At 39.0% G+C, this 18,956-nt stretch overlaps 1 protein-coding gene across 3 annotated transcripts; it reads right to left on the bottom strand.

Annotated features, from left to right (window-relative positions):
* Window positions 1–340: 340 nt before the first annotated feature.
* On the bottom strand, window positions 341–10,538 carry LOC107221212 (acanthoscurrin-1). Of its 3 annotated transcripts, XM_046745275.1 has the most exons (8): window positions 10,423–10,538; window positions 9,553–9,596; window positions 9,024–9,288; window positions 8,685–8,924; window positions 8,485–8,594; window positions 3,853–4,173; window positions 1,731–2,016; window positions 341–846 (listed from the first exon to the last, which is right to left on the bottom strand). In XM_046745275.1, exons 6-8 carry the CDS (start codon window positions 4,156–4,158, stop codon window positions 755–757), a joined length of 684 nt encoding a protein of 227 aa, XP_046601231.1. In that variant the 5' UTR covers window positions 4,159–4,173; window positions 8,485–8,594; window positions 8,685–8,924; window positions 9,024–9,288; window positions 9,553–9,596; window positions 10,423–10,538; the 3' UTR covers window positions 341–754. The 3 variants fall into 3 exon arrangements, with proteins under 3 accessions (XP_046601231.1, XP_046601230.1, XP_015515613.2); XM_046745274.1 differs by having other exon boundaries at window positions 8,485–8,924; XM_015660127.2 differs by lacking the exons at window positions 8,485–8,594; window positions 8,685–8,924; window positions 9,024–9,288; window positions 9,553–9,596; window positions 10,423–10,538 and adding an exon at window positions 4,880–4,971.
* Between the last annotated feature and the right edge of the window lie 8,418 nt (window positions 10,539–18,956).

Genomic DNA, 18,956 nt, shown 5'->3' with positions numbered 1-18,956 from the left:
ATGAAAACAATTGCTTGTTCACGGATGCGGATATGCGTCGAGGAGAACCGGAAGCACCCGACTCAAGGGTCGAAGTGAAGGGTGCAGAAGTGGCAGGGGGTCGAGCTTCAAGAAAAGCGTCTCGACGTTCTGTACGAAATTTGTTGCAAGCGGGTTAATTCTTTCATTTATACCTCAGGAAACGTTGTTTTTAACGTAATTTCATTGATGAATTATAAATATTATAAACAATCACGTGTATTTTCACCCACGCACAAGCAGCACACGTATATAATGTACGTTGTTGTATATTGTATAAGTTGTAAAAAATAGGAAGTGACGTGCATAAAGTTTTTGCGGATATTTTCATTTCACGTTTTATTACATATTGTACAATGCTTGTGTAATAAAATATTTGCTCGTTTATTTATATGACACAAATTTACGTTCGTCACGTATTAAATGAAGAATAAAATAATAAAACCGATTTAACGACGTTACGAATACGTTATGGTACATGGGTATAAGATTATATTTATAAAACTGGCGTTTTATGCATGAAAATATATTTATACAATGAACTGGCCAAGCCTTGAGTACGAATTAAATTGGAATAAGATTATGCACGTAAGAATATCGAGGAAAGAGATAATAAGGAGATGTAAAGAAACGAAGAGAGTTTGGGTAATTATAGCTAGCAATAACGTTGCGATGGGGTCTCACGGCGTATTATGTTTTCGGTCTAGGATATCAAGAGGTATATTAGCAGCGGTAATTATTTCCCATAATCAGCACCCGGTGGCAAATATTGGTTGTTCGGAGTCCCGCCGTTGCCGAATCCGCTTCCGTTTCCACCCCCGAAACCACCTGCGACCAAACCAAGTATTTTACAACCTCGATAAAATATACTTAATATACTCTCTAGGATATCCATTGAAACCGTAATTACAACCAACATCCTCCCATAAACACGTATCCAATTATGCGCGTCAATTCGTTCGCTTATTAAACGCAACCTGTCTCTTATCGGCAGAGTAGAAGAAGAAGAAGAAGAAAAAAAATAAGAAAAGAGAAAAGTTCGCCAATCAATTCTCTATTTTTCGAACAGTGCCTTTCATTATTTTGTAAAAAAATTGTATTAAAAAAAATAATAACTTGAGCTTGCAGAAGCTCTCAGAACAGGACAAATATATACTTTTCCTTTTTCTACATTGTATTTTCTGTATCGTCTTCAGCGTACCTGTTTTTTTTTTCCCCATTCTTGGGAAGCAATCTGACTTAAAGCCATATCACAGTTTACTTAAAACTTCAAATGACCCTTGTAACTTCGTATAACGTTAACAAATCCCAAATAACAAGTTTTGCCCGTAATCATCGAATTTTGATTATTTATTTCGATTTAACATCCGCCATATTGGATTCAGAAATTAAAAATCAAATTCCGACTTCAGATTCGCGATCAGCGACCCCTAGAGGCTCCCGTAGTAATAAAACTCAGGCCAAAGTATTGATTTGAAAAATGTGTGACCGAATGGCCAAGAGTATAAGAAAATCAGTTTCTCAGCTTCGCTCTTTAACATTAACGGAGACTTTGAGAAATGATAGAATTACCGCATCTTGTTAATTAGTTTTTCCCTAATATCAGCAGTGATTTTGTTTTATCTTTTCGTTACTCTCTAACACGAGGGATTTTGAGCCAGGGGTAAATCCTCCCCCGCTCCTCCTTCCTTTCTATCTCTGTTTTTCCTTACCTCCGCGATGGCCGCCACCACCGGCGCCAAATCCACCCTGGTAATTGGGACCTCCCGCATATCCGGCGACTCCAAACTGAGGAAACTGAGCTTGACCCTCGTACTGAACGTCTGCGTTGTAACCGCTCGCATCGTCGGCTGTGTACCTGACTATTTGGGTCCTTGAGTCAGGTAGCAGGACTCTGTACTCACCGCGCACCGTATTTCCGTCGCTGTTTTCCTGTTGGCCGAAGTCATTTCCGGTCGGCGGGTCTCTCACTTCGTATTGAAAGCTGTAGGGTTTCGGCTGGAAGTACCAAGTTTGAAAAAAAAATTTTAATCTTATTTCTCAATCGTTGCCATCCTCCTCGTCTGTATTTATATATACAAAATTCATTTGTCTTTAAATTAATCGATGGTTTATCCAACGTCAAAGACACGCCTATACCTAGGTTTTAGTTGTCCGCAGCGTTGTGCAGATGAGAAATGCCAGAGCTTGCCATTTCTAATTGCGAAGGCGGCGCCTAAAGACCGATCCGATTTCTCTGCGGCCGCTGATGATTTATCGATATCGTTTGCAGACTACCTGCTGAAACGATCGTTTATAACTACGCGGGGGAATGAATTATTCCCGATATTAACTTCCGGGTTCGTTGGTGCCTCCGGCAGGTCGCGGCTACTGACTTATGAGCGAAAAACGTTCTCCAACCTCGATGAGATGCGATTGAATGAAAATAGTTTTTTAACCCAGTGAAAATCGTTTGAAAATTCGGTTCTTTCGCTCTTTTCATCGCTCGCCAAAAATCCCTGATTCCCGGGGTGGATTTAGGGTGAATCCGTGGCTGTTTTTTGTTCGATTAGCACGGTGAGCGATGGCGAACTTGATTGTTGGATAATTAAATTCGAGCACCATTCGCGGCCCGCGTGTAGATCGAGTGTGTGGTGAGGAGGATGAGGGTTTCAAAAATGGTAATTTTGAAATTTGCATCCCGCGCTTGTGGAAAGCTCTACGCGAATTACCCTTTTTCGCGAGATACTCGAGGGTGAGAACAGCTCGCGACTCTTCAGCTCGACGCTTATCACCCACGACGAGACGAAACGCGACTCGTTCATCACTCGGAATGAGGAAAAATTTCCCGAGTCAAGTGCGAAGAATTTTTTCACGGCTTACCACGGAAGAATACCAACCGACACATAACTACGTAGCCAAGTAATGTCCGTTTATTTCACGGGAGAAAATTAAGCCGACTAATCGGACAACAGTTGTCTGCATGTCAGCCACGAGTTCACGAATTTGGAATTTTTTGCGTTATAGAAGTTTTAAGGATGTACTGTCTCCACATTCTTAACTGAAAGTGAGTCTCGTCGACAATATTGAATACTTTATGATAAAATGAAAATTGAAAAAAAAAAATCAACCTCAATAAAGACGATGATAAAATCAAACTTGAATGATAATAATGCCCAGAAGTTGTCGATAAATTGTTTGAACAGAACATTGTTTAACAAATTTTTAGGGAATGTTTTATTTTTTTTTTTTTTGTCATGTGAAGCGAATCCGTTAATTTTTCTGAATACACATGAATTTTTTGAAAATGTTCTCTTTGTTTTGAAATTTCGGTTTTTGAAAATTAAAAATTTCTATAAATGGCGGAAAAATCGTGAATTCAAAATGGTTGTAAATTACAGTCAAATAGTTTCATAAATACAGCCTTTACAAATTTTCTAAAACGGAAATTTGAAAATCCTAAGAAAATTCTTTCAAAAATTCATGTGTCTCCAGAAGAATCAACGAATTCATTTGACACGACAAAAAAAAAAAAAGGAAAAAAACATTCCTTAAAAATTTGTCAAACAATGTTTCGTTGAAACAATTCATTGATAACTTTTGTGAATTATTATTGTTAAAATTCAATTACTTGTTATCTTTATTACGGACGATTTTTCCCCGATTTTTATCTTATCATAAAGTATTCAGCCAGTACATCCTCAAGGACATTAATTGACGAAACCAAGGCAGGACACAGTTTCGATTTCGGGCTTATTGAGAGTCGTTCTGATCACCGACTCTCTACCGATTGGTCAATTACAGTATCTTGCCAAGGGTGTTCACCCCAAGGACGAATGCTTCCAATTGTCTCACCCTGCCGTTGTCATTGTTGTAATTGTACCCGCCACCAATGTTCGACGGTCCCTGGAATCCGGACGGCTGTCCGCCGAAACCACTTCCGGTGATGCTTGGCCCCCCGCCAAATCCAGTTCCTGGACTCCCGAATCCTCCGGGGAAACCAGGAGCTCCGTAGGATCCTGATGGCCTCTGGCCTCCGCCTCCAAACAGTCCATTGGTACCTGATCCTCCGGGTCCTCCGGGCCTGTTGTATTGGTAACCTCCTCCACCGCCTGGCAAAAGACCGGCCGATACCGTCCCTCCTAGACACGCCAGCACCATGAGGAACCCTGTATTCTGAAGGAGAATGAGATACGAGGTTAGAAACAGTATGAGAAACGAGATAAGTGGGCTGAATTTTAACGTATTTTGAAAAGAAGATCTATGGATCGGTCTTTTACTGGTCGAAAGAAGAGAAGTTACGTGGATCTTTGAAACTGGTATTTTCACGGTCGAAGATAAGAATGGATAAGGAAACGGACCTTCTTATGGAGGCATAAGAACGGAATCTTTGTCTTTGTTCTAAACCTGATGTTTGATTCCAAAGAGAAAATCAATGGACCTATGTGTCGTTTCATGATCAAAGAAAGTACGTACAGGATGAAGAAATTTTTCAGTCCAGAAGTGAACTCAATCTCCATTAACAACAACGTTCGCACTGGTGGAGTTAAGAATTGGTTTTTGTTTCGTCGAGGAACACATCGAGTGCAGAAAGTAATTTGCTAGTATCAATGAAACGCATGACTTGTCGATTCGTCTCGACGTATCGTTCGATGGTTATAGTCCGCGTGACGACCGCGGGTTGACGTAGGATGAATGAGACGATGAAATGTAGAAAGGTACCCGAGAACAAAGAGTTCTTCGACAGTTCCTAAAAGCTAATGAAGTTTTTTATTCCGCTTCTACCGTTTCAGGGTGAAAAGATTTTCCATTATCGCGGACTTGACAAAATGAAATCGCAAATCGCTGGTAAAATCAACGGTGCGTTGGGTTTCTTACTTACCTGAAGACGTTTCATCATATTATGCTTTGTGAACGAAGAGTCCAGGCGAACTGGAAAGATGATCCAACGCCGAGCTTATATACCTGCCCGATTCTTTGTTACAGTTTAGCGATGATGCACGCGGTTCTAGGCGGAGGAATCGGGGTACCGCAGCGGCTTTTTTGCCCCTTCACTATGCGGCTGCAGAAAACTGCACGTTTGCTATGCAGCTCCGTTATGCACCGACCATCCGTTCGTCTCTCGCATGCTCGACACCGCGATTTACCAATTTGCTCGTTCAGTTACATTATCGCTCGATTGCCGATTCATCATACTCTGGTTTTAAACACCACCTTCATCCTATTATTTATAACTCGCCGTGGCGTTCAGCGTATCCGTAACATGGTTACCTTCGTTACGTGGCGCGTGCCTTTGCGAAACGCCGCGTTACGTATCTGCTCAAGGAAATAAACGCTCCTCGAGGACTTTTGTCAAGGATCGATTCAAAATCAAGCCGGGACGTTCTTATTCAATGACGAGGCTTTTACGCCGTTCGATTCAACATTTCGATAGTGTCCTGAAGAGGGTGAATCGAAGAGGAATTGTAATGGGTACCTTATCACAATGTGGTTCATTATTTAAAAAACAAACGCTCTGACGATGTTCGGATCAGCGTGATTTCTGACCTAAAAGCTGTTTAACGGGAGCGAGAAATTCCCGTGAACGTGAAACTTGAGACCAACTGGAACGTTGTGTCAATTTACGAACAAGAATAGCACGAGTTTTATTTAATTCCGTTTCTCTTCCAACACCAAGCATCGAAAGTCGAACGTGTTTATTTATTCCTCCCTCATAAAACAGCGACTTCAACTTGACTCGGTCGACTTTTTTCCCAGACAAAAGGAAGTCTGGGCGACATCTGCCATCCGGAAAGCAGAATATCCTCTTAGCCGAATGTTTGAGAAGGGATTACAAATCAATTTACGGTCGTTGCGGAGGGTCGCTGAGTGTAGAACTTGAGAAACTTTCACGTCCTCTCGGAACGACTTATAAACCGAAGATTCGTCCCGCTAGCTGGCGGATCCTCGTCCTTGAGATATAAGACCGGAAGCTTCCGGCGGTGTAAATTACGTCGCTCTCAATTAGCCCGGAAAAGTGACGATCATCCGCGAACCACGTGACCCGAAGATCGATCCTTCGGGTCTTTGGAGTCCGCAGAGGGGAATCGATCGATGGATCGATCGATCGATCATCTCCTCCGTCGGGATGAGACGTGGATAATCAGGCAGATCGTGCGCGCTGTGAGATGATTATTACTTCACTCCTGCGTTCGTTCCTTTTCAGAGAACTCTCTCATCACGTAGGAGAGTTATACTTTCCACTCGTATGGGGAAAATTATAGGCGTGTGTGGGTCGGGCGGAATATGTAACGCATTGCGAAAGTGGTCAGCGTTTCTGCGCGCAAAACGTTTGTTTTAACTTTAACGAGTTCTCATGGGGCCGAATATCACGCACCGCATGTTAAACGTTTATTACACGGGCCGAAATAATCCGCCCACTCGAATTACCGAACATGGTTGCAAACGCTGCTGCAGAAAATTATGCGCTTCATGGATCGAGCCACGAATCTCAGAATTATACACCCGATTTGGCAAGCGAATTTTGCGAAATGAGAATACTTTGAATGTCAGCTTGTACCATCAACAATTACGTCATTTGAATCACATTGTTCAGAACGAATTTGGAGTTCGGGTTCTAGATGTCGAATTTTGATCTTTTCCACGTAACTAATAAGTGGAAAATAGTTTTATTAGACAGAATTTGCTTTTTAAGAAACCAAAACGAGATTTCGAATTCTTAAAATAATTATATATTTTTACCAACATTTATCGTAAATAATAATTCAACAAACTTCGGTTTCGCTTTCAAATTTTGGCATAAAAGTGACTTAAATGCAAAACCGAAGTTTGTCTATTACTTACAATGAATGTTTGAGAAAATACAGGTTCGGATTTGTAAAACATCAAATCTTATATAATAAACCTTTTTTTTTTTTATACTATTAGTTACGTGGAGGAAATGAAAATTTGACATCTAGAACTCAGATTCAAAATTCGTGTTGATCGGTCTTATTTGTCAACGTAAAAAAGACAAGAGCGAACCTTACAAGTAATAAATGAAGATTTTGGTTATTATTCGATGTACAAAATCAAAATTTATTCATTTCAATATAAACTGATGAAAAATATTTATATATTCTTTACCGAGCTGTGTTACGGCAGCTAAATTCTTCGCCATAACATTTCTGATCCTTGTGAAAAAGCAAACGTCAAAATTCATTCACTCAAGTCTGTCGAAAAGTGAGCAATTTCGTTGAGTGCAGCTGCTGGATTCCGTCAAGTAATTGTTTACCGATGAAGTACGAGTGGCGTAATTTTGTAACAAACACGGGGTAGGGGAGGTGGGATGCAGTTGTTTGTCACCGACAATTCGCTTCCGGCGTTGAATTCGTTGCGTTTTGCCCCCGAGTAATTTTCCTCGGGTTTTATCGGTTAACTTTCTTAATTACATTTTACAATGAAATGTCAAAGTTGACGATTCGCCGCGGACGACGACGCAATATTCTCTCTTTCCTCAAATCTCCTGTCTTTCAATCGGCCAACAAATTCCTGCTTCCTATTTTCCTCTCGGCTCCTCTCTTCTCGCTCAAGTCCGTCACTCAGCGTTGTTACTCAAACTTTTGCGAATGTCTTCGCATTACGCGCTATGCCCAAAGCCGAACTGCATCACGGGTGTAAAGGACATTTTCCTCGACATGTCTCTAATTTTTGGTGAAAATAGAGAAAAAATTAAAATAAAAAATCTACAGACTCTCGAACCGCAGTTCCAATTGACAGATGCAATTGTCTCCCGCCGCGAGGAATTCGCTCGTTGTGAAATTTTATAGATGTATAATCCTTGACTCCGCAAATTTCTCGGTGAAACGTCCTAGGACATGCGGTAATTCCCGTCAATTTATTTCCGCAACGTGGATTCGAGATTCAAGAAGTCGGAATTTCACGTTCAAGGAGAATCGCTCCGAGTTAGGTTAAACGTCGTTTAACCATTCGCGGTATAAAAACCTCTGAACGTTTCCTTGTTCGTAATAAACGTGTCGTAAGGATTCCTCAAGACGTGAAAAAAGAGCGATAAGTCAGGCGCTGCGTTGCGTAAAATGGCTCAAAGATTTATCGAGGATCTCGCTCGACTAGCGTTCATTGTTGTTGGATGATTTTTTCCGAATTTAATTGACATCAAAGGTGGCGCAGCCGGGATACTAAACCTTGGAAAACAGCGTCCATTAAAATGTCAAGTCCGATGATTAACCGCTTACGCAAGATGCTTTGCACTCCAGATACCGCGGTGCGGTAATTTCAATTTCCAGATCGCATATCGGCTTCGGGCGGATCTGAACCGCAAGGATGAGTTGCGATTAGTAGATCTACGAGTAAAGGTTTCTTCTCTCCTGCAATGCGCCAGCAGCAATTAACGATGAGAGATGAGTGGCGCGCTTCACGATTTGAGCCCAGTTACTCTGGCTGTAAAAAAAAGCTTAGAAAAATTACGGTAATAAATATATGACTTGCCAGTTACGGCGAAGATCCACTCCGGGAAAGAGATCGCGATCTGGATGATGCGGGATCATCTCATCTCGATGCAGGCTTTCATGCTTAGCAATATCGTTACGAAACTTGAGCTATGATACAAAAACGATGTGATATGGTTATTCGGATAACAATGGTCCGGGCAACGGCCAACCCAAAAATCAAACATAACGATAATATACCCGAGTGATTTGAGACGCATTTTTCGGAGTCATTGTTGCACCGATTGGATATCGTCCTGATTACGAAAATTGTACTTTATTAAGATTGTGAGGATCAAGACTTTTTGAGATTCTTTTTACTGCTTTTTCTTATCGGGTTTTTGAAGAACATCCAACTTCGCATTAGTTGACACTGTATTTGTACCGTTTTGTAAAGCATGTATCAAGGAAGTTGAGAATTAGCATCGATGAACAAAATGCCTGAAAAAAAAAAAAAAAAAATGAACTTTTAATGTTGTGATCGAACGTTTTATGCATTTTGTGAATTTTCATTGGACTTTTAAATAGTGCTTTGATTACATCGATGATATTTTTTCAATTTTATCGCCGTTCGTTCGCTTCTCGATTCGGTTGTCATTTTTACTTTGCATTTTTTCATAGGTTTAAACGCTACGGAGAGCAAAAAGTATTTTATTGATTCCAAGAGTTACATGATTATTTTATACGCAGTTGGTCTTCGGGGCTGGATGTGAACGTCACTTATTTCGAGACAACTGGACACAAGTAGATTGACATTTTTAATTATAGTCCACGTTCAAGACCAATTACCGTTCGAAGTTACAGGCTGTAACAGGTAAATATTTGAAAAGGATTAGTAGTGACGACAGCATTTCTTATTTCTGTCTTGATTTTGATTTGTCGAAAACAGGAGGAACGTCATAATCTACCATTATTCGAAAACTCTGTAAAACAATTAACACGACCACTAATAGTTGTAGGAAAAATAGCCGGAACGCTTTTGTAGCCTGAAAGTACTTGAGGCTTGAACGGACATTTTTGTTATGACAATGAGTTTAATTGTGAACTGACTGACTTGTTTCAAACTCACCTCACGCATTCACTTGCCACCAGGCGCAAGATAGACGATCTTACCTGGAACATAAATTTTTTTTACAGTAACCGTGTAAATATCGATAGCTGATACGTGACGAAAAAACGAATGAATATTTTGGTGTTAAGTTGAAGTTCCGAATTTGAATAGTTGCGAATGTGTCAAATTCCGAATTGTTTGGTGGCGAAACTTGAAGGGAAGAAATCAAACTTCGACGAAACAACAAGGTTTCGAATGGTCGGAAAACCGACGGCTCAAAGTTTCAAACTGTAAGATTCCGAAAATTCAAGTTACGATTGAATAAAGTTCCGAAAAGTGAAGTTTTGATGGAGTAAGATTCTGAAAATTAAAATATGCCCACGCAACGTAGTTTATTCAACGAGTGGGTGTAAAAATTGAGAAAAATCGAAAATCGGAATGACCAGGATTTCGAACGTAAAAATATCGAAAATCCAAAACAAAGAAATATTAAACCGTTGAAATTTCTCCAAGCCAGAAATTCATAGAACCGAAAATCTTGCAGATTCAAATTTGTAAATTTTCTCATTTTTGCACTTTTGAAATTTTGATTTGTCAGATTTATGCCCTTTCAGGATTTTGTCTTTTCAAAACTTTGAGCGTCGAATGTCACACCATTCGAAATTTTGGTGTTTCGTAGAAATTTGATTTCTTTACTTTGAGTTGCACTACCAAAATTTGGAGATTTCGTGTTTTTGGAACTTTTCAAATTTGAAAATTGAACCCCATCCTCATTCTACGGATCCCACAACCACCCTCATAAAATTGTACTTTTCTTCAATCGGTAAAGAAAATTCCAACTCGCAATTCTGAGAATAATTATTATTAGTATTAAATGTTTGTTCTTACTGGGATCGGGCTTAGCCTCGATCATGGTGTAGAGTTGGGCGATCACCAAGACGGCAAAGACGAGGGAGGCGACAACCTTCATGTTGAGAGTGTTGAGGTACTTCGGAAGAAGTGTCAGTGTCGTAAGTTGGCCGGAGATTCGGTATTTATACCGTCCAGACTACCCCCAAATTATTTCCGAAAGATTGCCTCAAGTCCGAGAGTGATTGTAAAAATGGACGCCTTTCCGTATCACTCAATAAACGTAAAATAATATCTGGTTCGTGACTCAAAGTTTTTTTTTACCACTCCATTTAACGACGGTTCCGCAATTCGTTGCTGTAATAATTCTTTTCCGTTTAGTTGGATTCTTATCTTTCGATTTTATTAGTATTAATAAAAAAATATCTTGAGTTCGTGCAACCAGAATTCCACTTTATCTATTTGTCTTCACCTCGTGACCATAATTTTGTTTGGTTCTTTCATTTGATGAGGATTGCGTAATACCGTCGCCTTAAAAAAAAATTTCCGTTCCGTCGAATTCTCATCCTTCGATTTCAACAATCGCGGTGAAAAAAAATATCTCCAGTTGGCGTAAGCTGTGTTTGGTTTCGTATATTCGTTTTCACCTTATGGCCAGATATTTTTTTCAATTCGATACTTGATGGGGATTGCGTGATACTGTCTCTTTTGATATACTTTTTCTTTTTCTAGAATTCTTTTCTTTGGATTCGACTGGCGCGGTTTCGCATTCTTGTCATATCCATAAACTCGAAAATTGGACGTCGGGTATGAAAAATTTCAAGAATTTTATACACCAGAAAAAGCTGATAGAATTTAATTCAATGTTGAACAAGGTATATTTTTTAATTGATAGATATTTTTCAGTTCAATCCAATTGAAATTTGGTTTTTCATTAAGACGATACAATTATTGAAGATGAATTTCCGGGTACATTGGTTTTCTTACACGATCAATATTCAAACAAATCGAACGTTTATGAGAATCCAGAGTGTGACTACAATCCAAATCTACAACGTATGAAAATTTTCATGATCCCATGTTCACGTGGTTATATTTATTCATAATCTTCCAAAGTTCCAACTCAAAAGGCGCTATCTCAGCCATAATAATGTTTCATGAAATCAAATTGAACAGCATGATATTCAACATAATTACAGCATCTTCGCAATACTTTCATGCAATTTTATGATTGAATTTGATTGACGGCACCGTAATTGTTTTTTTTTTTTTTTTTTAATAATATGAAATTTTTGTACCAAAACAAATTCAGTGTGTTTAAATAAATGTTTCTTCGAGTCAAGAGCTCGAAGGTTAAGGTAGGTAATGAAACGCGTTACAAAAATATTTTGTATCGACTCAACATTTGAGTTATTCAAGCGCGCAAAACGTATTCTTCATGTAGAATCATATTCTGACATGAGAGCAAAGTTCCATGGGTTTTTTCTCTTCCCATTTGGGATCATCTGTAGTCGCTGCTTCCTTTGCTAATTTTTTATTAGCATCGAGAGAATTTGGACAAGATATTCAAAATTCGAAATAGTGGTTACAGATTTTTCTGTTCAGCCCGTAAATCAGTTGCGTGTGAATTGATCAGTGAAAATATTTCAAACGAAATAGAAATGCTCGTTCCATTTCGAATCTTAAAATGAGCAAGCCTCTTCGGTTTAGCGCTCCAACAATCTGTCGGTCTAGAAGTTTTTTAATGTTTCGACTCAAGCCTGCTTCTAAGTTATGGTAACCGATTCCCTCAATTTTTGTGGCTAAAATGGCAAGTGCCATGCATCCATGCTAGAATGGCAAGTCAAAAGAGCTTGATCACCATTTTTTTCATCCATCGGATCGGAGATTAGATGCAGAGTACGAGAAATAATTTTAGATTCCAAAAACAGTGGAACCAATTAATTTCAATGGTGAAAAAGTTTCACTGCTTGATGGACGAATATTTTTCAGTGTTGTTGAATTGGTATTTGGTTTTCAATGGAACAGTTTCCTCGACCAGATATCATTTCACAGAAGGATAAAATCTTGGGAGAAAAATCCTAATAAAAATTCAATTTTTCAAACACCCGAATGTTTTTATGATCCCATCTCCGTGTAGTTATAATTTTTTACATCAACTTCTCACAAAATTAATTCGAAAATCATATTTATAAAAATAATTACATCAATTCGATTAAAAATTCATCGCAACATATTATATCGTTTGAATATTCACCCGGATGTGAGTTTCGCATTTGTGTTAATTAGTCAACGGCATCAGACCATGCGTAAACGTTAAATTTTTTTTCTTATCGTTTTCGACATATGTTTTGAATCTATTTCAAACTTGAAAGTGTAATTCTGTACAAGCGATTGCCTTCGAGATATTCATTTGAGTTATTATTTCGTCCGTGTTTAAACACTTCGATGCCGAGCACGATTATACGCTTTGGGTAGTTAACATGTTTCGACATCGGTTTCACGTGTTTGCTCACCTTCAGACATTATTGATTAATCAGGTGTGTGCTGGGAGTAACTGATCTTCACAATTTGTACGTGCACGTGCCTTCGACCTAGGCCTCAAAAACAAAAAAAAAAAAAACCATTATTTAATCAGATCGGAACTTGATAAATCCCATTTTTCCACGTGCGATGGTTTTTGAAAGGTACGCCGAACAATTTGAGAGTATTAATTGACTGTTAGGATGTACCAAGAAAATAACGATACATCCGGGTTCATAGATAAAAATCTTCCGCGTTTCGAGACCGTGCAAATTATTTCTGAACGCAATTCGAGCATGAAGGAAGAACTGCTATGGATTTTCCGAGTTAGCAATGGTCTGCAAATTCATTCGTTATTCCCCAATGTCGATCATTTTTACAATTCCACCAATTTTTGATATTTCCTGACTCTTTTCCTCCGCTCCAAGTTCGCGTCAAGTCATAAAATCTCTTATACTATTCGGCAAGCGTAATAAAAGATGACCGCGATTTATTTTCACCCAGCAGAAATGATTGCAAACTCTTCATCCTTTCGCTGACTTTGATTATTTGAACGCTTTTACTAATTTTAGGTGTGTTTGAATTTTCATACTCAATTCACATCCTCCTTTTTTGAATTCTACCATTTATTCTCTTGCATTATCGATATTTCGATACTCTGATTGTATTATTCTTTGGACGTTTTGGTTTTTTACCAAATTTTTGTTTTCAAGCCTGTGATCTTTGAAATTTATTTCGAGGTCAGAATAGGATCGCAGTGATTTCTAAATAATTCAAACACTGTGGAGATCAAAGATCCATTCAACTTTTTTGTCATTTCACACTAAAGTGTGATTTTAAATTCATCGACGTGACATTTTTTTTGTTAGAACAATTTGTCGTCTTGTAAATTGGACAGAGTGAAAATTAAATTCAGTCAATAATTCCGTCCACGTGGCGTTTCACCTTCAAGACATATCAAATGATCCGAAAAATTCCGAAATTCCGAGGCGTAATATTGATGTTTCGTATTCTAAATTTATCTGCCTCTGTCTATACAAATCTTTTTTCAACACCCGCATTCTTATTTACATATAATGTTCAACCAGCCGCGCTCTTTTTGTTGAGTTTGATCAGCCGTAACTTGTTCTCAAAATCCACTCGTACAGAAATTTCCAACCCGGGTATTAAAAATTCTTTCAATCACATAAATCAAGATAAAGTTAACTGCCGTTGGCAAAGTTTATTTTTAAAATTTTTTCAAGGCAATAAACTTGGCGATTTTCTTCGATGTGATTAAATCGTGCGATATAATTACTCATCGATATTAAGCTTTCATTATTTTCCATTAAATTACATCAGCGACGAAACGATAAAATTTCTGAAAAAGTATCTATCATAAAAATTTTTACCTACGCGCATAACTCGACGAATCTTTCACCGAATCGATAAATTTTTTCCCCATGTTCATCACGATGTGAGAACGGCTATCAGAAAATGTCGGAAAAAAACTTGACATAAAATCCATGAAATACGATGACTGCAAAAGGTGGAAAAAAAATAAATAAATAAATAAATAAATGCAGTGATCGGTCCTCAGTTTTTCGCGCGGATTGAATATACCTTGGTAATTTGCTAACATTGCATCGCAAAGCCCACGTTGGACTCGAGCATTCCGCATATAAGAACACGGCTCGAAGCGCTAGTCGGGTCATCCGGCCAATCTGTTTCCCTTTTACTGTACTCATCGCAAATTACTCCGGTCTCTCGGTAGGTACAAACATCTCAGAGCACCGGTCGCATTAAGCCAAGAGACGGTCTTAGCCCGAAGATGCCTTTGAGAATCATTGAGCGGTATCTGCGTGTGTAGTTTCTGTTCAGTCCATCCTACTTTTCCTTTCGTTGGACTCGACGCTTTACTACATTTATTAGTTCGGATAATAAACGTGCCTCGCTCCGTTTCCGAACGAATATTCCGAGCTGAAGGTGCATCGATAATTTGTGCCGATTACGCTTGTTCCGATAATTTTTACGCGGTTTGAGAAAAGCTCGGTTTCGGTGAAGCGCGAAATTCGGACGAAAGCTCTCGAAGCGCGGTGCGCGCGTTCTGAGGTCCATGTTCTGAACTCGATATCAGCAGTTACTCAATTAGCGGTGTGCCAGAGTCGGAAATGTGTTGGTATATCTTTACGGGAGATTGTTAACGGGCCGAGACGTTGAACGTGTCGAGTGAAATTAGCCGTCGTTCGCGATGGGATTTTCATTACTTTGTTCCGTCGAATCGAGCGGGTAATAACCGTAGAGCTGAAATTATCCGCGGAGGAAACAACCCGAGTGTGAGGTATTAATTCCCCCCCCCCCCCCCCCCCCCCAATATTTAACCGCCGTTCCGTAACGACTCACTCGATCATCCTGTAATCAGTACCGAAATTCCGTAATCCGCAATTTGGCAACTCGGTTAAGCCACCGTCGTCATCATCAACATCCTGTTACACCAAACTCGAGTCGAAAGCATGATAGACCAAAAACGGCTCTCACTTTGTACTTTGGCTGTTGTGCTCTGAGATGTTGTATCGCTTTCATTCGCATCACTCGCTTTCTTCCTCAGTAATAAAAAGTAACACCGTGATTGAAATGTTTCACGATTGCTTAGATCTTATTGAGTGATTACGAGAGATTACTTTGACCAGGTGATCTATCGCCATTTCGTTAACATTACAATGAGATTTCTGTAATTCAAGGCAGAATTTTACTTCGACATTACTTACTTTAGTGTGATTTCGGAGATTGCGAAATCGTTTCGAATAATATTGACATCGTGATTACTTTCGTGAAACTGTTTCAGCCGCATATGGGAACCGCGGAATCCCGGGTAATAGCTTAAGCGAAACAGCATTTGGTCGCCTGCTGTTTTTGACTTTGACATCACTGCAGTCCGCGAATCGAGGCGTTTTCAGGAATTGGGCATCGTGCGGTGTTTCGATCGTTAATTTTTCTTTCTGCAACGGAAACCGATCACCTCGCCACCTTTGAGAGGTCAATCATTGATCAGTTTGTGTCTGGGCACACTCGATTTCAGAATTGCAGAATATCGAGAGACTTCACCGAGTTTTCATTATAATTTCATCAGATTTCCAGTCTCTTGTTATTTCAAAGAATTTAGGAAATTCTCAAGATCTTACGGAGTTTTCCAATATATTACAACATTTTATACGATGTCAGAGGGTTTCAAACGATTTCACGAAACGAACAGCAAGAATTTCTTGTGATTTCATAGATTCCGAACGATTTCAATAACTGTCATCGGATAGCGAGAGAGGTGTACACGGTGGATTTCAAGGGTGGTTGATCGTCTGTTTCCAAACGATGAAAACCGGCCGATTGTTACGTATCCTAGACGCGATATACGTAGCCTCATAGTACGCATTGCGTAATTTGCATACACATTACACGTTATACACCGCCGCTCGGCGTTAATCTCTTTTCACTTTCTCTTCAATTTTTTATATCCTTTGTCTGGCTCATCACGGTCCTTTTTCCCTGCGTCCGCACCGGCCGTCTATAATCGATGCGTATCTCTGTACGCTGTGTCGGGTGATCGGCAATAGTTTCCATTAATCGCGAATCGACTCTAAAAGTTTATGAAAATCCCCTCGTTTTTTCTTTAAGAACTTAAACTTGGCGAAAAGGAGAATATCCCGCCTAGATTTCACTTCGAAGTGGATCAATTTCCAGGATTTGACGCACATACTCGGCTATCCTCGATTTTCATTGAATATACAGAAAGAGGAAAACATTGGTAAAAGAAGCAGGGTTTTTATTCCGGAAAAACCGAGTCAGGATTCGGAAATTAACCCGCATCAAGCCAATTGGGCAGAAGAGGCGGAAGCCCGAGGGTTTATACTCCATTAATTAACAAATTGCCAAACAGTAAGCCGAGGTATATATATATATAACCTACATGCGAGTCAGAACTCCTATTCCACTTTAATTACAGCCCCGAGAGTTACGCGTACATTGGCATATATGTAAAGCACGTACACTATACACGTACGTTAAGCCGTGTGTGTTGCTGAAAATGATACGATCTCTAATTGAATTTGCGATGTATTACAGAGAAACACACGCTTATAACACTCGCTCTTCAATATACGTGACAATGAAGAGGTGGGTTGGGCATTTCTCGAGATGCAGCTCAAACGGTTGCATCATGTGAACTGCACTCGTGTATAATACCTACTCGTCTTGATACTACAATAAGTTGCAATTGCCACGTTGCGCAGGAACATTATCCCAGAGAGAAATTTACAGTCTTGCTCACTCTGCGATCGCTAATTATTTACATTTCTGCCGTAACTAAGAAAAATCGATTTTCAGTTACAAATTGAAAAATGCCTTTCTAGCTCTGACCAAAAAATCTAGCGTGCGTTATTCATATTCTTTTCGATTATCGTCGCTCGAACTAAATCTTCTCACAACTGTTATCATAATTTTTCATATTGGTGTAACAATCCGTTAACGTTAAGGCTCGATTCAACTGAAAAAAACCTGTAAAATAGTTACTTGAATTTTCTGGTGAATATAATAAACGAGTTTTTTCTTATACAGTGTATAATTTTTTGCTTCGATTTGATCGTTGATCTTCTTTTTGCCGTGAGCTTTTCTTCCTTCTTATTTCACGTGTACAAAGTATTCTCCAATTTTTTTTTTCCTTTTTTTTTTTTTTTCAGACTTCCGCAATTTTCGAGCCGGATATCCTCCTCCCCTCCCCCCCCCCCCTTTTTTTTTCTTTTTCCTCGTTTCCCTCGCCCGAAAGATGCTCGCAGCCGTTCCAACTGCTTCTGAACTTATTTCGTACCCAGATTCGGTCTGGCAAGAATTCCCGGTTGAGTGCACTAACAATTTGCAAACAGAAGTTTGCTCCGCGTAAACATTCTGCAGACCAACTCAGTTGTGAATTTGTTTCACTGTGCCAACTAGCTTGTCTAGTTTAGTCTCTGTGTGATTCAATCCGTTTGACGATTTTTTATCCAATCGTTGTATGATTCTACAAATATGTGAAATACAACGAACGAAATATAATTAATATTATGATACAACCGTAAGAAAGATTTCATGTCTAAGAACAGAGCAGGTTAAAATCGTTAATAAAAATGATCGTTGCAACAATTGCAACAACGCATAGTTTGTCTATACTAAATCTTTCAAGTATCCATTTTTTTTTTTTTTTTTATTCTCCAATTACGAGGCGACAAAATTAATTCTCTTATGTTGAAAAAAAGACGAGGTATAAAAATATATCGGAAGCCTCGAACGAGTCAAATACATTTTCTCAAGTGTATTGGAATTCGTTAATTTTTCTTCGAGTTCAACGTTTTTGGTTCTACAGTCGTAAATAATAGCGACAGGCGAACTGATGACGATAAATTGTAAGTGAAAAAAGAGAAAAGTTAAATTCTCATGGAACTTTTGCCGGTTTCGTTTAATATCACGTCTTTGTTTGAAACAAAGACAATGTAGGTAAACACGCTAATTATTTTAGTCGTATAATTCATCTACATATGTACGATATATTATGTATTTCAATGTAGAAGAATTAATTCTTCTCTTGAAAGTAATAAACGCTTTCGGTCTATTCATACTTTCCCCTATGTTGCACGACGATAGATATTTATATATCTTATACAGTGAAATGGAAGATCGAGGGAAAAAAATGGCACAATAAAATGCACAGACTCACTAGTGAAACATTAAAAGTAATCGGCGTTATACCCACGCGTGCGTTGCGTATCAAGGATTACGAGATCATCGCGTGGGAATGTATTATATATCTCGTTTCTGTTACATTCGCGTATAACGTACGAGTGTAAGAATCCTAGGCCTTTAATTGCTGAGTAATTAATTAACGAAAGTCGAGACGTTGAAACTGAGGTGAATCCCGCCGTTCAACCTCCGCCGCATTGTTTCTTCTTATCGTTTTTTCTCTCTCTTTTTTTTTTCAATCCTTTTACGTGTTTTTTTTTTTTACAAATTTTATTACAAAAAAATGGATACAAAAAAATTACACCTGA

The sequence above is a fragment of the Neodiprion lecontei genome, chromosome 7, assembly GCF_021901455.1.
Source record: "Neodiprion lecontei isolate iyNeoLeco1 chromosome 7, iyNeoLeco1.1, whole genome shotgun sequence".
NCBI lineage: Eukaryota > Metazoa > Arthropoda > Insecta > Hymenoptera > Diprionidae > Neodiprion > Neodiprion lecontei.
Note: the sequence above shows the minus strand (reverse complement) of the source record. Positions and strands in the feature narration are given on the sequence as shown.